Source organism: Alosa alosa, chromosome 1, assembly GCF_017589495.1.
Source record: "Alosa alosa isolate M-15738 ecotype Scorff River chromosome 1, AALO_Geno_1.1, whole genome shotgun sequence".
NCBI lineage: Eukaryota > Metazoa > Chordata > Actinopteri > Clupeiformes > Clupeidae > Alosa > Alosa alosa.
Genome location: NC_063189.1, coordinates 40,159,092 through 40,183,581, shown reverse-complemented (window position 1 = coordinate 40,183,581; position 24,490 = coordinate 40,159,092). Strand labels below are relative to the sequence as shown.

The following is a 24,490-nucleotide window of genomic DNA, read 5'->3' as shown; positions in this document are numbered from 1 at the left end:
GAACGAAAAGGAGTGAGAAAGAGAGTGGCGGAGATGGGTGAGGCACTGCAATGCAGAGACCTGCAGCTCCCCCCCTGACAACACCAGCTCTGACCAACGCTCATAAGCACAGAACTTCAGCCTCCTGCCCACGGAGAGAAGGCTACTACACTAGACTGGACATCACACAGCACAACTTACAGTAATCGAAATACAGCTTCCACCAACCAAAAACACCCAGGGACAGGCTACTGCCTGTGAGCACTCGGACACCAAGAGTGTGGGAATCACACAAACGGGCAAAGAAAGATGGAGTGTTTGCCAGCAGCGCTGCTTCGGAGACATGTGCACACACTCTGAATTACGTCAATCGCACCAGTTTTATGGGTTTACTAGCAACATGCAGTCACGGGCACACAGGACTCGCACAGTAGCTCTGTGGGCAATTGTGGTTTACTAGAGCAGTTTGCACAGCAGTTAGTGCATTTCTCAAAACAATTAGTGCAAACTGCAAAACCTAGTGGATGACCTGCAAAAGCACGTCACTTGCTCAAAATGGATAGTCCATTCCTCAAAAGCAGGTATTAATGTCAATGAAACTGTCAGTCATCAAAATGAGAAGTCTTGACGTTCGTTTATGAACAAGATAGTCAAATGGCTTTGTCATGTTTTCATTATGACAGTTCTCTCAGTGTTTTCCAATGCAAAAAAAAGGTCAGAACTCGGTGACACTACCTGAACATGCTCAAGACAGCACTATACAGTACTTGTACAGCCATTTGAAAACTACAGTAAAGTTACACATTGCTGTAGTTAGGGGAGTAAGTGAGTACAAGACACTGAATATGTACATTTTTACTGTATGCTCTTTGCAATTCCACAGCATTGTGACAGAATTTTATAACTAGTTCAACAATTTTGTATGTAATGACTCAAGCAATGAAATGAAGACTATTAGTTTTATTGGGAACGACTATTCAGCATCCATAAGTATAGTTCATTTTGACTGACATGACATAAGCAAATGATAATGTTAAAAAACAGCAGAGAATTGTATGAAAACAACTGATACATGTCCAAAAGCATTTGCAATTTGTTCAGAGGAAGGAGAAATTGCTACTATGATGTGCACAAATGACTAAATGTTGTGGAGGTTGAACTAATAGTTATGAGAATTTTCATTCTGATCTGAAAAATGTACCAAAGCGACTGAGAAAAACTGTAACTCTGATATTTGTTTCTCCCGCTCACAACATAAAATTGTCTCACAACCTAAAAGAAAATGCACTTCCCAGTCATGTGAAAAGGGCTGGATGAATGGATGAATGGATAGATCGATAGACAGACAGACAGACAGACAGACAGACAGACAGATAGATAGATAGATAGATAGATAGATAGATAGATAGATAGATAGATAGATAGATAGATAGATGTGTGATAGATGTGTGATAGAACTTTGTGTACCTACTCAAAAATGAACCGAGATGCTATAGACTAGGATTATGTTAATGATCATTTCAATGCCATTGAAAACATCTTCATCTAAGTCAAAGGTTCCTCTGCACTCACCATCTGTATGGGGACGTTGCAGAGGTCCCTCTCGGTGACCAGCCTCTCCTGGTCAGTGACGTAGAGTCCTCGCGTAGCGAGGGCCTGGATGACGGCGTTGTGGCCCAGCAGCGGCTTGGCGGCGTCGCTGCGCAGGATCAGGCTGCCGGCGCGGCAGTAGAGCTCAGCTGACAGCAGCAGTGATGCCACGGGGGGCTTCAGGTGCTCCTGCTCGTACTGGTCCTTATAGAAGGGCTCCTGGAGGTCCTCGGGGATGCTGTCTGCTCACACACACACACACACACACACACACACACATAACACACACACACACACACACACATACACACACACACACACACACACACACACACACACACACACACACACACACACAGAGAGAGATATGAAGGGTTACTTAGGAAAAGGGATGAGATCTCATTTCAAATGTTGCTCTCCTATGGTAAGGATTGAGGTCGAGAGAGACCAGACCATGAGATTATTGAAAGGTCAGAGGCATGAGGCTACATTCACAAATGTTACAAATTCTTACATCTGAGCATAGCTAAAAGCACCATCACAAAACACCTTTTTATTACAACATGCACAGTAGAGGTACAGGGCCTCAAATGTCTCCTCTACTTTCACTGCAACCATGCCATGGGCAGCAGATTAATGCTCCCTTAATCAGGTAAGAGGCCTCTTAAACTAATGAACTACTAAACGGCCATTAAAGATAAGATAAGTGAGCATCTGTACACAAACAGGACCTCCAGAGCTGCTGGGGTGGGTTGCAGTGCCCTACTGCCTGCTGCTGTGCTCCTCATCAACATGTTATGGAGCGGACTCAGTGGACAGGCTTTCACAAACAAGGTCAGGAGACGCCCAGGGAGGACTCAGCGGACTCAGGAAAACAGGTCAGTGGCCATGAGGGGCACACAGTGGCGGGGTGACCGGGGCTTCCACAAAGTTACTTTGCCACTAGCCACTGTCTGTGACAGAGATGAACTAGCTGATGGGATTGCAGCTGGACTTGCAGCAGGCTATTGTTTTTGGTTCAGTTTAATTTATATAGAGTTGTAGTTTGTGGGGGGATTTTTTTAAAGAGTAAAGACCACAGTTGTCTTTTAATAATACATGTTGATGTGCTAATGATTAAACTCTGGCCAATGGCTTTATCACGATAACAGCAGGGTGCCTAGTAGCACAAGCATGCCTTGTGCACATTCACTTACACACACACACACACACTCTTTCACTGTCCTGTCTCGTTCACACACTTTTGGCAGGAGTGTGTTTTCCAGTTCCAGTTCTCATGCACACACACACATACACACACACACTCACATGAATGAGACCACAAGCCTCCACAAGGGCATTGGTTATAAGAGTGTGACAGGGAGTCACTGTTTTGCCTTATAATCTCATTACAGTGCTCTGTTAATCTGATTTGCAGAACCTTTCTAAAATAGCTGAATGCTCTTTGTTCTGCACATGTGGGTACAGTAACCCCTACAGACACACGCAGAGTGATTCAGAGACGAGGCTGCATTCAACAGACCTGTTGAACTGAGGACACATGTCTTCCCTGCTAACCTGGGTCACATGATGAGTCTGTGGAGAGAGTTATTGTGGGTAATGATGTGTGTGTGTGTGTGTGTGTGTGTGGGTTGAGCTCAGATGTTTGCTCTGTTGGGGTCATTTCCCATCTCCTCGTGTGCATGTCTAACAGCTCCCCAGCAACAGGAAACTCGTGCCTTAAAGGCACCGTGTGATCCAACCTTCCAGAACCCTCCAAGACGTGTGCATGCAGCCACAGAGACACATCCTCCCTGTTGCTGAACACAGTGGTTTTTCATAACCCAAACCAACGAGTCTCCCATGACGCCCCTACTGTGAACGGCTCTAACACCACTGACGGGCTCAAAGTGTTTTCCCATGACACACAGACCCCCATCTTCTAGCCATTATTCACTATTACTGCCCAGGATGTCAATATCTCCCTCACCTTTCTGCTACCAATCACTGATAATTAATGACAGTAAAGTCCACCCAGGCAACAGCACATGAGCGTGTATAAGTGTATAGTATAAGTATAGTATAAGGCAACAGCACATGAGCGTGTATAACTGTATAGTATAAGTATAGTATAAGGCAACAGCACATGAGCGTGTATATGATAAACACAAACACACAGACAGCCTACAGGGTATGCACTTCTTTTCCTTCCCATTACTGGGAGTAGGACTGAGTTGACGATGGGCTACTGGATTTATCTTGATGGTACACATGTTTTCCACCCGATAATGGCCTTTCCCAGCAGGCCACTGGAGTGTGAGGGCGGTGCGGCACCTATCTCCTGGACAATGGGCTTCTTTCGGCAGGTCAAAACAGAGTTATTCGCTCCCTGCGTCATGTCAAGACCCATGCAGCGTTTTTTCCCCCCTCTGTGTCAGCCATGAAAGAGGAAAGAAAGCAGGAAGCTGTTTTCACAGGAAAGCCTGAGCATGCCAGAAGAGTCCTATTGTGCTGGAAAAAAAACAGTCAAGCCCCTCTCTGTAATGACATGATTTAACAGCTCTGAATCAATACAGGATTTGTGTGGCAAAAGTATTCATTTCATTTCAGTGACTGTGTGGACTGGTTAACCTCAAAGCGTCATACAAATGTAGAGAAAGCCATTTTTGATGTCCTCAGTACACAGATTAATTGATTATATCATCAATACCCCTTCTGAGGGAGAACCAATCATGTCAGTTTGTAGAATATCTGTCAGCAGACACAGACAGTGTCACAGCTGTAGCTCAGCTGTAACAGTGAGAAAAGTTTAAGACCAAGTGCTAAAAACAAACAAAAGCAAATTGACACGAGGGCTCACAGTTAGCACTGAATCACATGGAGTGCGCTCATAAGGGGCTGCTCATACTGTGGCATGCCCCCTCAGGCTGTTCTGATGTAACAGAGACAAATGCTGTCAGTCTTTGGTATTCCTAGCACGCCACAGATGTTAGCGCAAGGGAGAGACAGACAGAGAGAGAAAGGAAGAGCTGAGAGAGAGAATGAGAGAGAGAGAGAGAGAGAGAGAAAGAAAGAGAGAGAGAGAGAGAGAATGAGAGTTAAGAGTGAGAATGAATAAAAAGAAAAAAATCTGTCTGCCTGTCTGTGCAGTGGGGGCTATTTATGACAGCTGTTTGTTGCATTAGAGGGTCTCTAATGTACCCCAGCGCAGTCTTCAGACACTGCACTAGGTCGGCTCAGATGCCTCCATTTTGAAAAGCTGAGACGGCTATGTGTTCCATGGCCTTCCTGTGATGTGGTGCTCTGCCTACACCCTCACCACCACCACCACCCTACCCCACCTCCTTCCGGGTCTATTTTGCTGAGGAGGGATTTCAAACACCCAAAGAGCCATACAGTCAGAGACAGCCACCACACTCTCTCCTGTCCCCGTGTGGAAAATGGGTCACTGGTGGTATAAACAAACACCATCTCCAACTTCCAACACCAATGCCATTTGCGTCTATCAACGCAACCGTGTTGTTTGGAAGTCATCTTGTACCAATTTGGGATCTACAAACTACACACCAGAGCCTTCAAACACACTAACCCATAATTAAGGATGTAAGCCTGTCCTATGCTGTGCTCGCCGAGTGCACAGGCCATGGCCAATTCAAGCCGGTGGAGAATGAGCTGTGGGAAGCACATCTAACCTCCGCGATGACTTCACCGTGCATCTGGTGCCAGCAGCCCCTCTCCAAACTCCCGTCCTATTACAGACTGCCTTCTGGGACACCACTGTTGTGGCCTGGCCTGCAAACCACTGGAGGCCTCTGGATCTAACTTCAATTTCCCTTGGAGCGCCAGCGCCTCTCTCTCTCTGTCTCTCTTTTCACAAGCTAATTCAATCCTATGAGTATCATATGGTGCTCTCAGAAAGAAAGGAAGGAGGCCTGTTAAAAGAATTCATTAAGTACGTGAAATGACCTAGCAGAGCTCAAAGACAGACTATGAGTGTAGTGGTGTATGACTGTAGAGGTGTTCATATGGTTCCACTGAACATACAACGCTTTACTTTAGGTTTAAGTTGGCAAAAGCATTTAGTGTAGAGAGACAATGGAAAATTTACATAGATGTGTCATTTTACTTCTTTTTATTTAGACATGTAGACAGTTTTCTCTGAAGCATGTCATCTATTTAATAACATGGGGATGACACCAGTTCAGAGGGACTATGGTGAAGGCAGCAAAGTGACTCATTAGTTTCAAAACAACTGCTTGGCTAAAGAGGCCGTGGCATCTAATTTCACATTAGAGTGCCAAAAGCATGTGGACTAGTCCGGATTGTATAATATGATGATTGTATGTTTACATAGTTGGTACAGGTTTCAATTGGCAAGTATTTATGATACACAGTAAAAGCAGATAGGCCTAGTTGTGTTTCTGAAGTGATCTTCAAAATAGGCTTTTCTTTCTGTCAACCAACAAAGGAATTTAAACTCGTCTTTGAGTGATCATTATTAGTTTTCTTTAAGGGGGCTGTTGTTACTGTTAATGTGTGTGGATGTGGAACTAGCCCTACGGGATCTATTGGAAAAACCCGACTCGGTTCTGTTTCAAAGGGATTGCCTGAGAGGAAACGCGCAACAGTTAGTCAAATGATCTGTTTGGATACTTAGCGAACTCGAGACAAACCCAATGGCTTTTTTAAAATGCTGTGATCATTTTGACAGCTCAATACATTTGGCAACATTGACAACATGACAATTAATCAGGCAATATCACTTGTTTCCACGTTGTTCCATACTATCAACATGACTTATACAGTCAAATGATACAATTCTACACTATGTGTTACAACTCGTAATTAGTGTCAGTTATTGAAATGTAGCCTATGGCAAAATAGAACACGAAAATGCGCCACCTACCTGACCCAAAGGCTTTGGCAACGAGCCACGCTAAACTACAAGATATCTTAGCCCTTGTGAAATCATAATGATCAAAAGATTTGATGGCCGGGACGATGTATGTCCTTTTGCTCTCCTTGTTATCCACCGTGTCACCCATCCTGATGTCTAACTGGATCTATTCCTCTTCCCCAAGGATGACGGTGAACTATGAAGCGATACTGATGGATGACGATGGCATTCCAGAGAACTCAATGCGCAAAATGTTATCTTCATTAACGTTAATTTTAGAGGATCTTCTGTCTGATAGCGTTTCGCACAATCGGGGTGACTTCCTTCGCTTTATATGTATGATGGAGAAAGGTTGTCCATCGTATTCAGTGGTATCTCCATGTGTTCACGTTAGTACTCAGTCCAGTGACTAAATCCAGCCATCCGCAGTAGTTCTTCATCCATTCCCTGACATTATCCTCAGGTTGCCAAGGATGTTACAACATCGAAATGTCAGTCAAACTTCATCGTTTCTTACACGAGGGGTTGGCGAATTCCATAAGCTCGAGCGCTGTTGGCGACTTGAATAGTCCTCGTCTCCATCTCCATGTTGGAGATTTCCCTCTTCTTTAACTTTCTAACTGTCCTCCTCCATGAAATCTCGGTCTCTCCCTGCGGTTTTCCTGCCGCACTGGCCTCAAAAGCAAGCACTGGTATAGCGCCTGCGCGTTCCGCCCAGACACAGACCGACGCGGTTGGCTACATTGAATCCAGTGACCAAGTCGTGAGGCATGCGTTTCCGCCGGTTGCATTCCAATGCCACTTCTTAATGTATATTTTTAATAAATTACCTAAACAAGATGGTAAAAAGTCATGCTATTACATTGTAATTGTATGTCAAGAAATGACATGACAGGCTCAATTTCTGTTACAAATATGCCATCATTCACTTTTTTATTGACTTCTTCACCAAAATACTGCCATGATTTCAAATATTGACCAGTGACCATCCAATAGCAATCAACAAATTATCCAGTGACAAACAGCCACACCAAAGCGTCACAAGAAAGATGCTTGGAGAGCAACATTTGGTAAAGGACCTCTACAGAGTTGGATCCTTTGAGCTAAAGCTGATTAATTAGAGGAGAGACTAAGGTTAGCTTTAAATGACAACTATTGACCATTGAGAAATTACCCTTAGCCACTAGTCACTCCATCTAGAGTGCAGGCTTGCTCAATGCCTCTCTTGATATGCATAAAGACTGTAAGAAATTTAGTCAGCCATTTTATTACTTTTCCTAGAGGCCTCTCTCTTCCAATCTCCTTTGGAGACTATATTCTAGCCTACTCAACATTCTGATGGTGGTAATAGTAACCCAGTTGTGATGGTACCAGCAGTTAATACTTTTGGAGTGAAACATGATCACTGTGATCACAACAGTTGTAGCTACAGGAGAGGATTGTTGCCATGGTAATGATGGTTCTGTCAAGGCAGTGCAGTCGTTATAGTCGTGGTGTCGTGGCGACGGCGGTGCAGGCTCGGGGACTAATTCAGGCTGCAGCATCAGACAGGAAAGGGGTGTGTTTCACTCAGCCGAGAGTATCAGCCTACGGAGAGGGATAATTACCTTCCAAAAAGAGCCATAGCCTTTTTTCTGGCGGGAAGAGAGAGAGAGAGGAAAATAGAGATATGGGAGGAGGGACGGAGGGAAAGAGAGAGAGAGAGAGGATTGAGAGAAAGGGAGTAAGAAAATGTGAGGTATAGAAAGGGATGGAGGGAAAGAAAGAGAACGAAGAGGATGGGGGAGAGAGAGGGTAAGAGAAAGAGAGAGGGAGGGAGAAAAAGATACTCATGCTGGGCAGAGATCTCTCCGGCACAAATGGAAGTCATTTGGTGTGCTTTTACAGAGCAGGGACTCCGCCCATGTGTCGCACACATACTGACACACACACACACACACACACACACACACACACACACACACACACACACACACACACACACACACACACACACACACACACACACACACACATAGACACACACACACACACACACACACACACACACACACACACACACACACACACACACACACTCACACACATAGACACACACACACACACACACACACACACACACACACACACACACACACACAGAAAGAGAGAGAGAGAGAAGGAGAGAAGAGAGGCAGAGTGTCATAAACATATGGACACAGAGAATACAAAAGAGACAGAGTATAGGGCTGACCAGCTGTGATTTGCTGAAACACACTCACCATTTCCCATGCATGACATGGCACATGGCATAGTTACAGGTGACGGCAGACCTCGAGTCATGCCAGTGCCAGAGACGGACCCTCAGAGTTCCTCTGCTGTAACATATCTACTGCTGTGGCTATGAGGCACATCAACAGCAAAAGGGACTCCCAGTCTGGAGGGGTCTGACGACGGGGGATATTATGGTAAAAAGGGCAGATAGAAAATCACTAGAACTCAAAAGACCGAAGAGTCTTGCCTGAGACATTCTCCAGTGAAGAAGATTTAGTGTCTTGCATGTGCAAGATGTTTACAATGCAGTTAATACGTACAGTATTTATTGACATTGTCCCCAGTTCATAATTGTGTAAACATGACAAAAGTTCGAAAACTTTACAAGCCTTAATACTTTTCAGACACAGCAGAACTAGGCCTATATAATGATACTGATTTTGCCTTGTGTCTTGCATTATTGGTCTGCCCTATGAGAAAGTTCTAATTTATCCCAGCATTAGGCTACTGCTCCATTGGTGTGGTGATTTGATTTAATGTTTGCCCTCTTTAATGTAATTGTTGCATTGCTTAGCATCTAAGACATTTTAAATTGATGTTAAGAGCAGATGAGATAAGAGCAACGCGTCTATAACCTAGATTACACATCCAAGAGAAAAGTTAAGATTCAAGCAATTAACCATTTCTAACGGTTGAAAATCTTGATCACACTATGGCTTGCTAAACTTTTAGAAACTAGAGCTCTACTACTCTCTAGTGGTAGGACGTGACTGTACAGGACAAATATGGGATGGAATGTTGCTGCTGTTGCACTAAATGTGAGGACATAGCTTTAACTCAGTTTGCCAGTTCATGGTTACAGTAGTAGGTAGTAGTACTTATAAATAAATACAGTATACAAACCATAACTCATAAGAACCGCTTAATTAAGTGCATGCAACAGATATGTCTTGAAAGACGCAAAACTATCACGGGAACGGAGAGCACTGGGCAACTCATTCCAGCAACGAGGAACCACTGAGGAAAAGTCTTTAATTTGACCTAGCGTTTATGTCTGGTCGACACAACAGACGTTCATCAGAAGACCAGTGGGTGCTTGGGGATGTACAGCTCGATCATAGAATTGAGATAGCAGGGACACTCCAGTAAGTGTCATATAGGCCAAGATATGAGATTTACATTTTTCAATTTAATGCCCACATGGAAATATTGTGCTTTGGGATGTGATGAAGAATAGAGCTTCCTTGTGTTTATATTGCTCCTCAGTGTCCTTTGCCAGCACCCCATGGCTGTAGGTAACCTTCCCTGAGGTCACTATACGCCCTCCCAGCATTTCCCTTCAAAGGCCTCCATGATATTCAGACCTACCTCTCCAACTGCATCCTTCAAAGTCACACCACTAGATGGCAGCATGCATCCAATTTAAACTTCATAAACTCAGGATAGTTGCCACCTTTATTGTCCCAGGATTTGTATTTGGTGTATTAGGTTTGTTTTTTACCAATGGTTGGTGGTTTCACCAAGGTTTTCAATACCTAATAAATATTTATAAACATAAGACTATAGTTATAGTTATAGTTATAGCTGTGTCAAAGTGAGATGAAATCTAACTACGTTCTCAGTCTCACACGAAACAATGTGAATGAACTGATCTGTGAATGAACTGATCCTCTGAGAGCGATATAACCTTTAGGCCTCTTGGCTTTTGTTTTCGTCTGTTGGAGGAGACAGACGGTCCTTTAAAATATTGAGAGAAGATTTAAGGAGCTCCCCTATGATCTTACATTTCTGTGGGCTCAGAGAATTCACATGATTTTAATTGTCACGCCATGAGGAATTGTTATGCAAAATGTAGCCTACAAACCCCCCCAACACACACACACACACACACACACACACACACACACACACACACACACACACACACACACACAAACTCTCAAACAAATTCTGTTGTATTCTGTCAGAAAAGACCATACAGTATTTCTCATACAAAGATGTCTTTACAGGAACACAACAAATTCAGTGTTCTACCAGTTAGTCAATACGCATGTAGTTGTAAAGCATTCTCCATTCCCATTCTACTCCCACACAAAACCACACACACACACACACACACACACACACACACACACACACACACACACACACACACACACACACACACACACACACACAGATACAAAAACACAAAAACAGTGGTAACAATCCTTAACCAACCCCCTTTATATATACATGTCTTTTACGATAGAAATATCAAAACATTTGCCCCCTTGCTGTTTATGGATTAAAGACCATAGACTTCTGGAGAGTTTCTTTGCAAAAAACTTTCCCTGAACAAAGACAAATATCAGTGTTGACCAGTAAGTCATCTTCCTCACCGACTGCTACGAACATCAACACATTTAACCATGTAACCCTAAATCATTTACATGCTTTGCACAAAGTAGACATTCGTGTGAAAAAGACACAAAGGCCTAGATTAGGCCTTTGACTGGGTGGCTACGTGGTACTGGTGTAGTGTTGGTGGTGTAGTGGTGGTGGTGTAGTGGTGGTGGTGTAGTGGTGGTGGTGGTGGTACAAGTGGTGGGGGCACTCTTCCTAAGTCCTTATCCACCCCCACTCCCCTCCCATGTTTGGTAGGGAGAATATTGAAATCGTTTTTTATTGTCGCAAAACAAAAAGAGCCATTGTCAAGAGGAAACCAAACGAAAAGAAAGGGAAAAGAAAAAAAAGAAGGGAGGCAGTGAAAAGAGTGAGAGAGACAGAGAGAGAGACAGAGAGAGAGAGAGAGAGTGAGAGAGACGGAGAGAGAGAGAGTGAGAGAGACGGAGAGAGAGAGAGGGAGAGAGAGAGAGAGGGAGAGAGGGAGAGAGAGAGGGGAGAGAGAGAGGGAGAGAGAGGGAGAGAGAGAGAGGGAGAGAGACGGAGAGAGAGAGAGAGTGTGAGAGAGAGAGCCAACCAGCCATAATCCTGACAGAACACAGTATTTTTAAACTGGCTGGAACCTCAAGGTCTGTATTTACTGGGGGTGGAGCGCCCTGGTGCTGGTGTTGGTGCTGGTGAGGAGGTGTGGTGCTGGCTGACTGGGGGGGAAGATTGGACCAGTGGCACTGGCAGGGCTGTTAGCTGTTCATCTCTGTCCAAACTCTGTCAGCCACACAGTTTAAATTTGCACCTATAATCAGAGTCAAAACTGCACCGGCCGAGCCCATTCTGTCTCTAATTCAGCTACTGCAGTTCAAACTATTTAAGACTTTAACTATTCATGATGTTATGTTCACCAAGCAGACAAGAGATGCTGGGTGGTTGCAATAGCTCCACAACGTGTAACAACTGTGTGGAAGTCAAACCCTTTGCCAAATGTACTCAGTGATGACCACAGGTAGCTGTAGCTGTTGAGTATTTGAGTAAATGAAAATATTCTAAACACAAACATCAACAAGAGGCTCTTGAGTAGCCAACACAAGCACGTTATAGTGGCTCATTTTACGCAATCTGAACAAAAGACTTGACCACGCCATCATGTCTAATCCCAACCCCCTTACACAAATCCCCACACACACACACACACACACACACACACACACACACAGACACACACTTATATGGATACACTGAAACGATCATGCTAAAGGCATATGTGTGGACATGTGTTTTAGAGGCTCTGAGTGCTGATCCATGAGTGAAACATGTGGACCGTGATGCTCCACATAATAGCCCCCTCCACGAGTGAAACATGTGGACCGTGATGCTCCACATAATAGCCCCCTCCACGAGTGGTTTTGCTCCAACAAGCTGGGCCCAGGAGAGGGAGAGCAGCACTGCACACACATGAGTGGACTGAAATCCCAGTGCTCACCAGAAACACCACCATATCTCTCCTCCCTCAGAACAGAAATGGCATTGCTACGCAGTCATGAAATATACATAGCTCAGGATATCTGTGCAATTTAGGTTAGGCTGTCAATCTGAGAAAGATCTGTGTTGTATTAAAAAATAAATATATATTGCAATAATTTGAGCAGTATTTTTGTCTATGCAGGCCCTCGTACAAAAAAGGTGGCAATGATAGTTTTGCTTCAACAAAAATGACATCTGTATGGGGATATGAGTTTTACAGTAAATGCTTTTAAAGTCATAAATAATCTGAATCATTGACCATTCTTCATACTCCTCTGACTACCATTTACCCTTTGAATTGTGAAACAAAACAAAACAAAACAAAAAACCTCCATGTGTGTCACCTCTGCATCTGTCTCGGTAATATATGGGGCCTTCAGATTGTAAATGCTGTGCCATTTTTCATTATTTTAATGAGATGGACCACACCTTTGTTGCTCATGCAATCAGATCTGATCTGCCAGCCGTTGCCGGCTGCATGACTAGAATGCATAGCAAGTAAAGAAAGTTCAAAATGTTACAGTTTTTTTCAACTGCTTACACACTAAATCTTTGCTTGTCACACAAACATGTCTTCCAAACATCATAACCCCACACCAAATCTGCAAAACCATACACTAATTCTCAATGTTTGACTCAGTTTTCAATGTACTAAAACACATTTAGCAAAACACCACACACAATTTTCTACTTTCTACACACAAAATTCTAACAGGAAGTAACTTGATTTCGTTTTTTCAAACACAACCCATCAAAATGCCACACTAAATCACCAGTGTTTCACTCTCTCTCTTCACATGTGTAAACACTCTTTACTTTACGGAACACCATCCAATCATTGCCTTAGTATAGGCCTATGAATAGATATACTCTATATGTAGGTATGGACCCTTTCAATCTGGCCCTAGAGGATTTCCGGAACCAATGCAGGTACTTTGAAAGGAATGTTCTACAAAAAGTCGACTTTACCATATGTACAGTAAATGTATCTTTTTTACTATATTTTTGTGTCTCCCCAAGTTACCATTAGCTCAATACATTTTTCTATAGACCTATGAATACATAGCCCCCACACACACACACACACACACACTTTTCTTTGGAAAAAGCAAAGTAATTTGATAGTAGTCAGTCATTTCCATCTTAGGCAAAATCAGCTTTTTCAGAACTCCATGTACATCTGGTAGTCATTGTATTTTGCTTTGCTTTGTTCTTGTTGGCTGTAAAATACTGTATTCGCAACAGCAAATTATTTGGGAAAAATCACTATTTTTTGGTTTCAATATTGCTTGCATTTTTACTGTGTATTTCAACTTCTCTCTGTAGATACCGTAACTTTCACTTTTGTATGGAAATACATAAAGCCCATGAAAGACAAAAGAGCGTTGTGTGAGCAACAGTGTGTACATGATGTATCCAAAATATCATATTATGACAAAAGTGTTCGCAATGTGAGGCGAATGTTTGATTTAAAGATGTGTTTATGACATTTTGAATGTTGTGTGTCCTTTTGCTGGAGATTTGAGGCATTTTGCATTTTGTGTGAGCAATTGTTGGTTTTGTGTGTGGAGTTTTGAAAAATAGACACAGAGTTTTGAAAACGTGTGTAAACAGTTTTCAAAACTGTAAAAGTACTGTTTAGGAGAGGATATAAACTATCCTAATATACTAAACAATCCTAATATCCTAAACTATTCTAATATCCTAAACCTTACAGTTTGTAGAAAGAGCCCTGCTTAAGCAAAACCATGCAGAATTGATATTTATCCCCTTGGCGTCAATATTGAAAGCCATTCATGGCTCACTGTCTTACCCGATCCACAACATTACATAGTGCAATATGTTGCAGGCAAGCATCCGCATATGTGAGAGACTTCATTCTCCATATCACAAGTCATTGTAATTTTTAAGGGACTGCATTGTGCATTGTGTTGTGTTGTGTTGCTTTAAGCAAAATATTTAACACAATTACTCCCTTGGTAAACATACAATCCCCAATATTGATTGGATATTATTAGCATCAGTGTCATTTAAGTACAGCGTAATTGCTAAGTGCTGTACGGAGTGTTCCGTAATCACGTTAGCCTTGGCTTGGGCGGTGCAGTGCAGGGGCGAGTCCGTGGCCCCGACTAAACTGCTGAAGCTAGGGATGCTGTCTGGCCCAGTACTCTTGTTTCCACCACACAAAAGAACGTCTTTGTCAGCAGTGGCTCCCAAAATATATCTGCAACGTGAAAAGACTTAGTCCGACCATTCAGCAGCCACACTGACCAGCAAATCCCTACTGTACACTGTGTGTGTGTGTGTGTGTGTGTGTGTGTGTGTGTGTATGTATGTATGTGTGTGTGAGTGTGTGTGTGTATGAATCCACTCACTGTATGACTGAGTGTGAGTTTGTTTGTGTATGACAATAGGAAAGAATGTGAAAAGAAGAAATGTGTGTGTGTGTGTGTGTGTGTGTGTGTGTGTGTGTGTGTTAAATAATATGGATGATAAAGAGAAGTGTGCTGAATAACATGAAAGCTATGCTCATAGAGTTCTGTATTATCCCCTGCTTCTTGCCCATGCTCTTTGTGTTGGCTGTGCCTTGCTAAGAGGTGGAGCTCTGTGGCTTTGCAGCTGAGCCTCAGCACTGCCTTTCTCCCACACGGGACTCCATTGCAGCCCAAGGCTCAGGGCTATCTACGGGACTCAGGCAGGCCAAGTAAGAGCACATATACAGAAAACAGCTGAGAGGTGCAGACATGCCAGTTACCTCTCTCCCTCTCTACGGGATGCTCGGTGGGGGCACTTCAGCCTGTGCATGGAAGGCTGGAGTGGATTTGCCTGGGAGAGGTCCAGGACATGTCCCAAGATAGGAGTTGATTTCTAGGGGAACATATCTGGCTCTGTGGCTGGCTGGTGGATGCTTGCCAGATCTGTGCCATGTCAGTACCACATGTGCTCCACATGGGACTTTTTTCCCCTCCCCGCCACTGTTTTTATTTTTCTCTCTTTTTCTGTCCTTATCGTTCAGTGTTGTTCATTTAACTTGCGGCATTGTACAAGAGTTCACTCTCAAATGTACAAATCAACAAATCAACAAATGTCCTGACAAATATATGTAGTGTCCCCACTCACACACACACTCATACAGAGAGAGAGAGAGAGAGAGAGAGAGAGAGAGAGAGAGAGAGAGAGAGAGAGAGAGAGAAGCACACAGGGTTGCATGTGAAGCTTCAGGATCTTCATTCTCAAATGGCCTTTAAAGAGATCCTTATATAACGGCCAACTGTCCTTAATCATTGCGGGTAGAGTTTGAAAAAAAGTCACATACAGTACACACAAATGCACAAACAGTCACACACACACACACACTCTCTCTCTCTCACACACACACAAACACACACACACACACACACACACAGACGTAGCTTACAGCTGTGTCACTTCCTCTGTGCCCACCACTCCGCCTGCCTTCTGTCCAAAAGCCTCACAGCTCAGTGCAATGTGAGGCCACCACAGCACATACCCAACCACACACACACACACACACAAACACATGTCACTGACACACACACAAGAGCGCTCACACCCCGCAACGTGCAGGCAGCCTATGAGGCCCAGTCTCGGTGTCAAAGGGTAGATGAGATGTACTTGGGTAACACTCTGATTATGAAATTCACAGGCCTACCATGGTCAGGACTGAGGCCGATAATTTAGGCTAGATAGATTATGTTTCCTCACTTGTATGAAATGTGGAAAAAGATGTAATGTGTGTGTTTGTTGTGTAATTTTGTCAATACAGTATATAAAAAGGAGTTTGACAGAAGTATTTCATAACCTACAGAAGAGAGTTAGTTACATAGTTTGGTAGATACAAATAGTTGCTGTGTATATATTTTTTTCAGAATAAAAAAGAGCTATCAACTATGGTTTTAAAATACACATGTTATGGAGGCAGGCTTTTCAAACTTGTCTCCCTAGCAAAAAATACGTATTTCATACAAGAAAATACGTTTTGTGTAGTTAAACTAAGTAAAAAACGATGACAAAACAACCTCACTCCTCACACTGCTGTCAGTCTTTGTTATTCCATCGTTTGGCACTATTATAGCACTGAAATATAAAAAGATTATGGAAATGGAAGTCATGAATATATAAAAGCCCTGAGCCCTCATATTGTTTGTTTGTTTTCATCATCTGTCCGTGCAAGCATTAATTATTGTGTCACTATGACCCAAATACAAAATACAGCCTTGCTCAAAATCATAGTGACGGCCGTCGTTCCAGATTTTTTTGCAGGCACAGCAAACAGTGTGTGTGTGTGTGTGTGTGTGTGTGTGTGTTATGTACATTGCCCTTTGACAGCGGTGTCACATCCTATAATCCCAGGACAATGATACGCAGCTGCCTTGCAGGCCTGCTAGCCAGACAGATTTGCCCCTGTGCTTCCATCCAGCTCTTGCACCTCTCTCTTCTCTGAGGAGGACCACCTGCATGCCATGGCCACAGAGCACATCTTAGCACACCACACATTCTAGCACCAAATAGCACAACAAGCACAGCAATGCTTCACAATGCTTCACACAGCGCAACACACAGTTGCTGAACATATAGAATTAGCACAGGAATAGCACAATACAACACAGTCCAGCACAGCACAAAACAACACAACACAACATACTAAAATGCAACATGACATAATATACACAAAACACACACACACACTGCAACATCGATCAACAACAATCACGACAAACATCAGGAGAAGCAGGGCACGTGGGGTACGATAGGCAACATGGCATAACTTCTTACAACATGGCACTTCATGAAAACATCCAGAGCAGAGCAGTGTAACTGTATACAAAGCTGAAGGGGAAGAGCATAACCAGAGCATAACCTCTGTTTTATAAGCTATTAGCTGGCCAAGTAAATGGGCAAAGATGCTTAAAAACAGAAAGCAACACAATAAAACCATGCATGACAACATCACATAACACACTATCATGCACAGCAAACTTCGCAACCCAACATGACAGGAGTCAACGTGACAAGACATGACATAAGATGACATGACACAATGCTCTGATGACACATGTACTGTACATCATAACACAATGTGGAAAGAAGACCAAACACAACTCACAAAAAGGTGCTATGACTCATCAGAACACAAAGAAATGATATAACCTGACTCCCAAATCCAATGGCTAACACTGGATATGCTATACTGTGATTTAACACAGAGAGACACACAACATAGCACAGAAAACACAAACGTAATGCAGACTAACACAACAGAAAAATTATATAACACAACTGAACACACACAGATGACGTAACACTAGAGAAGGAATAAGGAGTCAAGTGGGGCTGAGCCACACATTTTATATAATTCGGCCAATTACGAAACAAGTGTTTCACAGGCTACACAACACTGATAAAATCAACACAAAAACTGTACAGACAGAGGAGGTTTCAGCATATTTCCATGATGTTTCACCATGCGCTTACTCAAGGTACATTTTATAAATACACAGTGTAATGCAACAGCACTCAGTGGAGTCAGTGTGGAGTAAAGAGCTTGACATTCAGGTAGCATGGCACCACACCACACAGATTACCCCAGCTCTTTTCCGTCCATTCTACAGTAAAATAATAATAATAATAATGGTAGTTTCCTCTCTCTCCATTGGTGCATACCGGTACTTGTTTTTTAATTTCTTTTTTAAACAACTTCATCCTTATTATACATGATTGAATGTGAGTTTGTTTTCACATAAATGTTTCAATAATCAGAAATTCTATAACGATGTTCCAGCATGTATGTTTTTTCTGCCTCTGTCTTATAGGCTTACAGTAGAGGAGAACCTGAGAGGAGAATCATTGGAGGATACATACAATTGTTTTGGGGGGAGGGCCAGCAAAAAAAGACATTTCTTTCTCTGGGTGATCGTCTAAAGAGAAAGAGAGTGTATGACAGAATAATAGAGGAATGAGAGTGAAAGAGGGAGAGAGAGAGTGAGTGACTGAGTGAGGAAGAGAGAGAGGTAGAGAGTAAGTGAGGAAGAGAGAGACTACTGCTGAGAGACACACAATGAATCAATATTTCCGATTTGAGCATTCAGAATGAATGAGGTCTCAAGGTTTTAGTCACACATGCTAATGGTAATGGAGTTTTCATCCTCTCTCACTCTTTCATTCTCCTCTCTCTCTCTTTTTCTTTCTCTCTCTCTCCCTTCCTCACATACACAATCTCTCTCTCTAATGAGTCAAAAGAGGCAAAAAACTTCATTTGTAACAAAGCAAGGCATGTCTACACAAGTATATACATATAAAAAAGCAGAACATCATGTAGAACAGACATGACTCAGAACCGTGCCTCCTTATGCACTCAGTATGTGTGTGTGTGTGTGTGTGTGTGTGTGTGTGTGTGTGTGTGTGTGTATGTGTGTGTGTGTGTGTGTGTGTGTGCGTGTGTGTGTGTGTGTGTGTGTGTGTGTGTGTGTGTGTGTGTGTGTGTGTGTGTGTGCATGTGTGTGTGTGTGTGTGTGTGTGTGTGTGCAGTGTGTGTCAATGCGTGTGTGTCGCGTGCATGTGTGTGTGCAAATGTGTGTGTGCATGTGTGTGTGTGTGTCGCGGCATTGTGCGTGCGTGTGTGTCAAAGCGCCGCGTGTGTGTGTGTGTGTGTGTGTGTGTGTGTGTGCGTGTGTGTGTGTGTGTATGTGTGCCTCACTTTCTCTCTCTAGATATGAAAATCCTATTTTTGCTGGACCGACACAAAGGCCATCAAGGATCTATCACTGTATAATTGCACAAAAGTGGACAACCAGTGCTGCACTTCAAGGCTTCCATCCTCTGAAGCACAAAATGGCTTTTATGCTGTTCTCCCTCAGACCAAACACTATTTCCTACTACCATCTGACAGCATATGCTGAATGTATACATTTATATCGAATTTAAGTGTGAATATGAGTAAGTGATATAAGGAAGATAATAGGGACATGATAAGTTTATACCAGGAATCCGTTGGAAAAGAGAGGAGAGGCGCACTCTCTCTTTACAGTAATCAAAAGAAAGCTTAGAAAACACTTAAAACATGAATACGAGAAGTGTATTTGTATTATGTCTGTACTTTTAGGCCTACTTCACTCTTTAAAATATTCCATATTTATTATGACTTTGTCACAAGCACTAGCACAGGATAAGACAGTTTACAAAGAGTTGCAGGAGTAGGGAGTGCAGAGGATTTGGGAAGAGTGTCATATTGTCTTTACATAGCAGGTGGCAACACCATGCAGTAGACATCTCATGCCCTGCTTTGTGGAACATCTCATTTCAAACATTACCATACCAACTTAAAGGCTTTAATGTCTCTCTTCCTCTTCAGAGCAAAAAAACTCCTCTTCTTTAATGAAGACATTCAACTGGAACTGAAATAAAATATGATAACTCTAAACAAGGAAAGTCACATCTAACATAACAAAACAGCATTTGGTGCGTTAAGCAAGTTAGGAGGACCGGTCAGGCATGCTCAGCGTCTCCACACACACACACACACGCACGCAGATTATGCCCTGGTGCACTTTTCAGCCTGATTCATGTTAATAGGGAATAATAGGCACAAGTCCAACATCACATTAAAACATGCTTATTTTAATCATAACACACATTGCTTTACATCATAATGAACCGTCGTCCGGAGGATGATAATGTCACAAAACAGCCCTTGCTTCATTAAAATGTGCCCCTAACAACAATCGCAGAGCAATGAAGAGACAGAGGAAGAGGAGGAGGAGGAAGATGAGGAGGATGGAAGGGGGAACGCAGCAGCGATACGAGGGACGTGCGAGCGCGCACTACACAAGAGCATGCTTCGGTTGGCATGTAGGCCAAGCCAACAACAATGCATAATCTAGCCAGTGGGCACAAGAGGGCACATCCAGAGATACGGCTGCATCGCTGTGACAGGACGCCCCTGAGGAGCTTGCCGAGCCCAGCCTGGTCAACACTGAATTAATGGGAAACTGTGATTCCTTTTTTATTATTATTTCCCCCTTTCCTACCACATCCAGTGTCTTTGCAGTTCAAAAGAGGATTTGTTGCTCATTAAAGCATTCTGTTTACACGTGTGGAGTGCTGATCGTGGCCTTTATGAGGATTCAAATGAAAAGTTCATTTGCACAAGAGATGAGCTCCATTTTAATTAATTTTCATAAACATGTTTTAATGGGGATTTTTTTTTTATTGTGCATTCCAAGTAATAACAAAGGAGGACGATGATGATGATGATGGCATCCATGAAAGGAGATGGAAGGAAGACTGGGCATAGGCCATTTGGCTCTCTGGTGTAGTTACGTTATGCACTTGTCTCCAAGCCACGCAGTCCCGGCGTGTCAGCCAGGTGGCCTGCTGCTGCTGTGGCTGCATCTCTTGCCGCTCAGAACAGTACAGGAGCTGTTTCTCGGCACGGTAACAGTCTCACTGAGCACGCTCCAAAAGGCCACACGTGCTGAGTATACAGAGAGGGAGTTTTCCCTTCTCTTTGGTCTTTCTTTTTCTCATGAGGTCATGGATTTCTTCCCTGTGGTGGATGTGGAATCGGAGCTGCAGGTGTGCATCCAAAAGCAGACCCCAGGGTAAGGCTGGCCAGGAGGCTCTTTTCCCTCAACACATGAGCTCCAATGCAACTTCCTACATTTCAAAATTCAATTCATTTGAATGTGGGGAGTTTTACACTCAAGTGTTTTTTCCCATGTCAGTTTATCTGAGCAGATAAGGGTATTTTAAGTGTCCCAAAATGATCTGTGAAATCAAATGATCATACAAACAGACATGGGCATCATTGCACCCATACTGTTTAACCACTTCTTAATGATCTGGTATTTAGAGCACCTGTGCCCTCTTAGGTCACAGAGAACTCTAAATTATTTTGATCTCCAGTACCGATTCCAGCTTTTGTAGCAGGACACAACTGTAATGTAAAGATAAGATCAGAACAGAACCCCTCTTATGACCCTACAGTGAAGCGGTATTAAGGAGTAATCCATGTCATAAAAGATGAATTATTGAGCTATTGTATATTATGGTAGTATAAAATAAGACCATTTATGTTACTCTGCCAATATCCTCCACAGCCTGGGTCAAATTTATTTGTCCACTTTAAAACAGGCGATTACGTAAAGGCAAGAATAAGGCCAGAAGAGTTTTCCAAATTAGTCACTCCTTTTATTCCACTCTATTTTTCACTGTGACCTCACCCTACTCTTCTATTCTTTCTCTTTTTATGGAGAAAAGACGAGTGTGCATGCATGCGTGTGTGTGTGTGTATCTTGTGGACGTGTGTGCATGCATGCGTGTGTGTGTATCTTGTGGACGTGTGTGCACATGTGTGTGAGAGTGGATTATATCAAGCTGTATAATTTGTGTTGCCACTGTGAGAGCCGCTGAGACAGAGAGAGAGAGATGTTTGCAGCACTCACAGGATGTCAGGCTGGATTGGAGTGTGTGTGTGTGTGTGTGTGTGTGTGTGTGTGTGTGTGTGTTTGAGTGGCAGGCGGGCATGTATCCCCATCCCAACAGAGCTGCAGGGCCTAACGTCCGCACAGTAAACACTGAAAAACATGTCATCCACCACAGCTGAGACCCCCGCCCCCCAACAACAACATACACACATGCACACACATTTACACACAGACGCACACACATACAAGAACATACTTACATGCACACACTCTCTCACTCAATCTCACCCACATCTATACTTCACTCCAAATTTGCACACACATAAACAGGGACAGATGAGACCTTCCCTATGTCAACACCAACAAAATAAGACCCCTCTTTTTACATATATTCACCCATACACACACACTGTTTGTTGCTCTCTCTTTCCCACATAGACACTCATGCACACATACATGCTCATTCACTGTCCCATCTCACTCACTCACACCACCACACACACACACACACACACACACACTCACACACCTGGATCCCATCCTTAACCCAGCTGCCTGTTGTTTGTATCTGTTCAAAACATTGTGGGGGTGGCAGCAGGGTATTGAATCCCTGCGTAAACCGTAACTGCATAACACACACACATCACAGCCCCTGGGCCTCTATCAGCCAACCGCCAGGTTGGACTCCAGAGTCCAGCTGTCAGCACAAAAATCAGACACTTTTGCAAACAAATGAGCCTAATTTGTCTGTGTCCATCTCAAACTAAGCCACAGTGAAAGGCAACAGTGCTGGATGTTTACTTTCTGTGTATTTCTAATCAAAAGGCAAAGGAATGTAATCAGCAACCCCTGTGTATTTTGCATTGCATTTATTCATAGCACCAAAGCAATGGCATTCTTTCATCGGTATGTCTCAGGGCATTAGACTCATGTCTTTGGAGACGTTCTTCTTTCCCCTACTCTCTGTCCATCTTCCACTTTGAGCTAAAATACAGGAACACGTACAGTAACTACCTGTTTGAGCATAACCTGATCGGTTACAGTGGTTTCAGTATCCAACATCCCCATTGCAGGGAGCACACCATTCTCTGGTGATGGAGAGTGTGTGTGTGTGTGTGTGTGTGTGCAGTGAAGGGTGGTTGGGGGGTACCCCTGCTTCCTTATCCCCACCACCCTACCCCCACCCTCCACACCCCTTGCTCTAGCTAATCACGGCAATTACAAGACATCTGCTGCAAGTCTCCCTCTGTCATTGGACACAAGCAATCACCCTTTATTACGAGTATTTACAAAGTCCCCCCAACCCCAGTGCAGGCCTCAGACTGTGAATAACAACCCAGCCAATTCCTGTAGCATGAAGAAGCCATTCTCTTATTTTAGGCCATTTTTGTTTTTGCTGTTTTCCAGCAGCAAGTCATGTGATTTCCAAATTTCCCATTTTATTGCTTTTGAAAAGCTTGCAATAGCACTGTCTTTGCTGTTTTGTGGTTGACAATGGTTTGACTTACATTGTCTACTAGGCTTGTATCGTTTTTTAATTGGAAGGTTGTGATTAGATTATATGGAGAAAAAAACAGCAGGTAGTTATCATACTTTTATTCATGACAACAGTTGAAAGAATAAAACCGATGCACTCCATGGTAGTGATTTGCTTAAAACCCTGTCTTTTATGTTGCCATGGATTTGTAATGTAAGAGTCCAGACCATAAACATTTATTCTTGTCTCACTAAAATAGTATTATAAATAGAATGTCAAAATAAGTTTACTTATTATTATTCATTGACTATTCTGTCCATACTGAAGCACAGTGGCTTTATTGTAACTGATACTTTTCATATTTATATTTTAATATTTCATACACACTGAACATGCATATTTTCTATCACATGCATAGCAAACACACCATGAACATGTAGACAAAACTGTAATTTGAAAAAATATCAGGACATCTCAGAATGATGTGGTAAGAGAGACAGAGCATTGTATTGTGCTTGTAGAAATCCTTATCTTTTTTTAGACAGCACATTATTTGTTTCAGCTGAGGTCATTATTACATGTATATTAGACTCCATTTCAGCTGGCCTTCATGAAAATATGTCCAAGGTAAAATAAAATTGGCAATTCTCTTGCTGCAGCAGGGATGGTAAAATAAAATTTTTATGCCACAATATAGACACAATATCTGTGTCAAATAACCATGGAAACTACCTTCCCTTGCAGAACCCTTGTGCTACTTTCATTAAGGATTATCTCATAGCGAGCAGCATCAGTCAGCTCACCAAATAGCTACTGTGTGTGTGTGTGTGTGTGTGTGTGTGTGTGTGTACGTGTGTGTGTGTGTGTGTGTGAGAGAGAGAGGGGGGGGGTAGAAGTCTGTGAGAGACTTAATTCATAATTCCCAAAAAAGGATGCGTTAAGCCAGCAAGATTGCTGTGCTGTAAA

At 42.9% G+C, this 24,490-nt stretch overlaps 1 protein-coding gene across 1 annotated transcript in view; it reads right to left on the bottom strand.

Moving 5' to 3' along the window:
• The window catches only part of camsap2b (calmodulin regulated spectrin-associated protein family, member 2b), a 36,831-nt gene extending 29,718 nt beyond the window's left edge, over window positions 1–7,113 (bottom strand). The window contains 2 exon segments of the mRNA XM_048235576.1: window positions 1,552–1,811; window positions 6,455–7,113. Coding sequence (XP_048091533.1) covers window positions 1,552–1,811; window positions 6,455–6,593 — 399 coding nt within the window. The 5' untranslated portion in view covers window positions 6,594–7,113.
• Window positions 7,114–24,490: the final 17,377 nt, after the last annotated feature.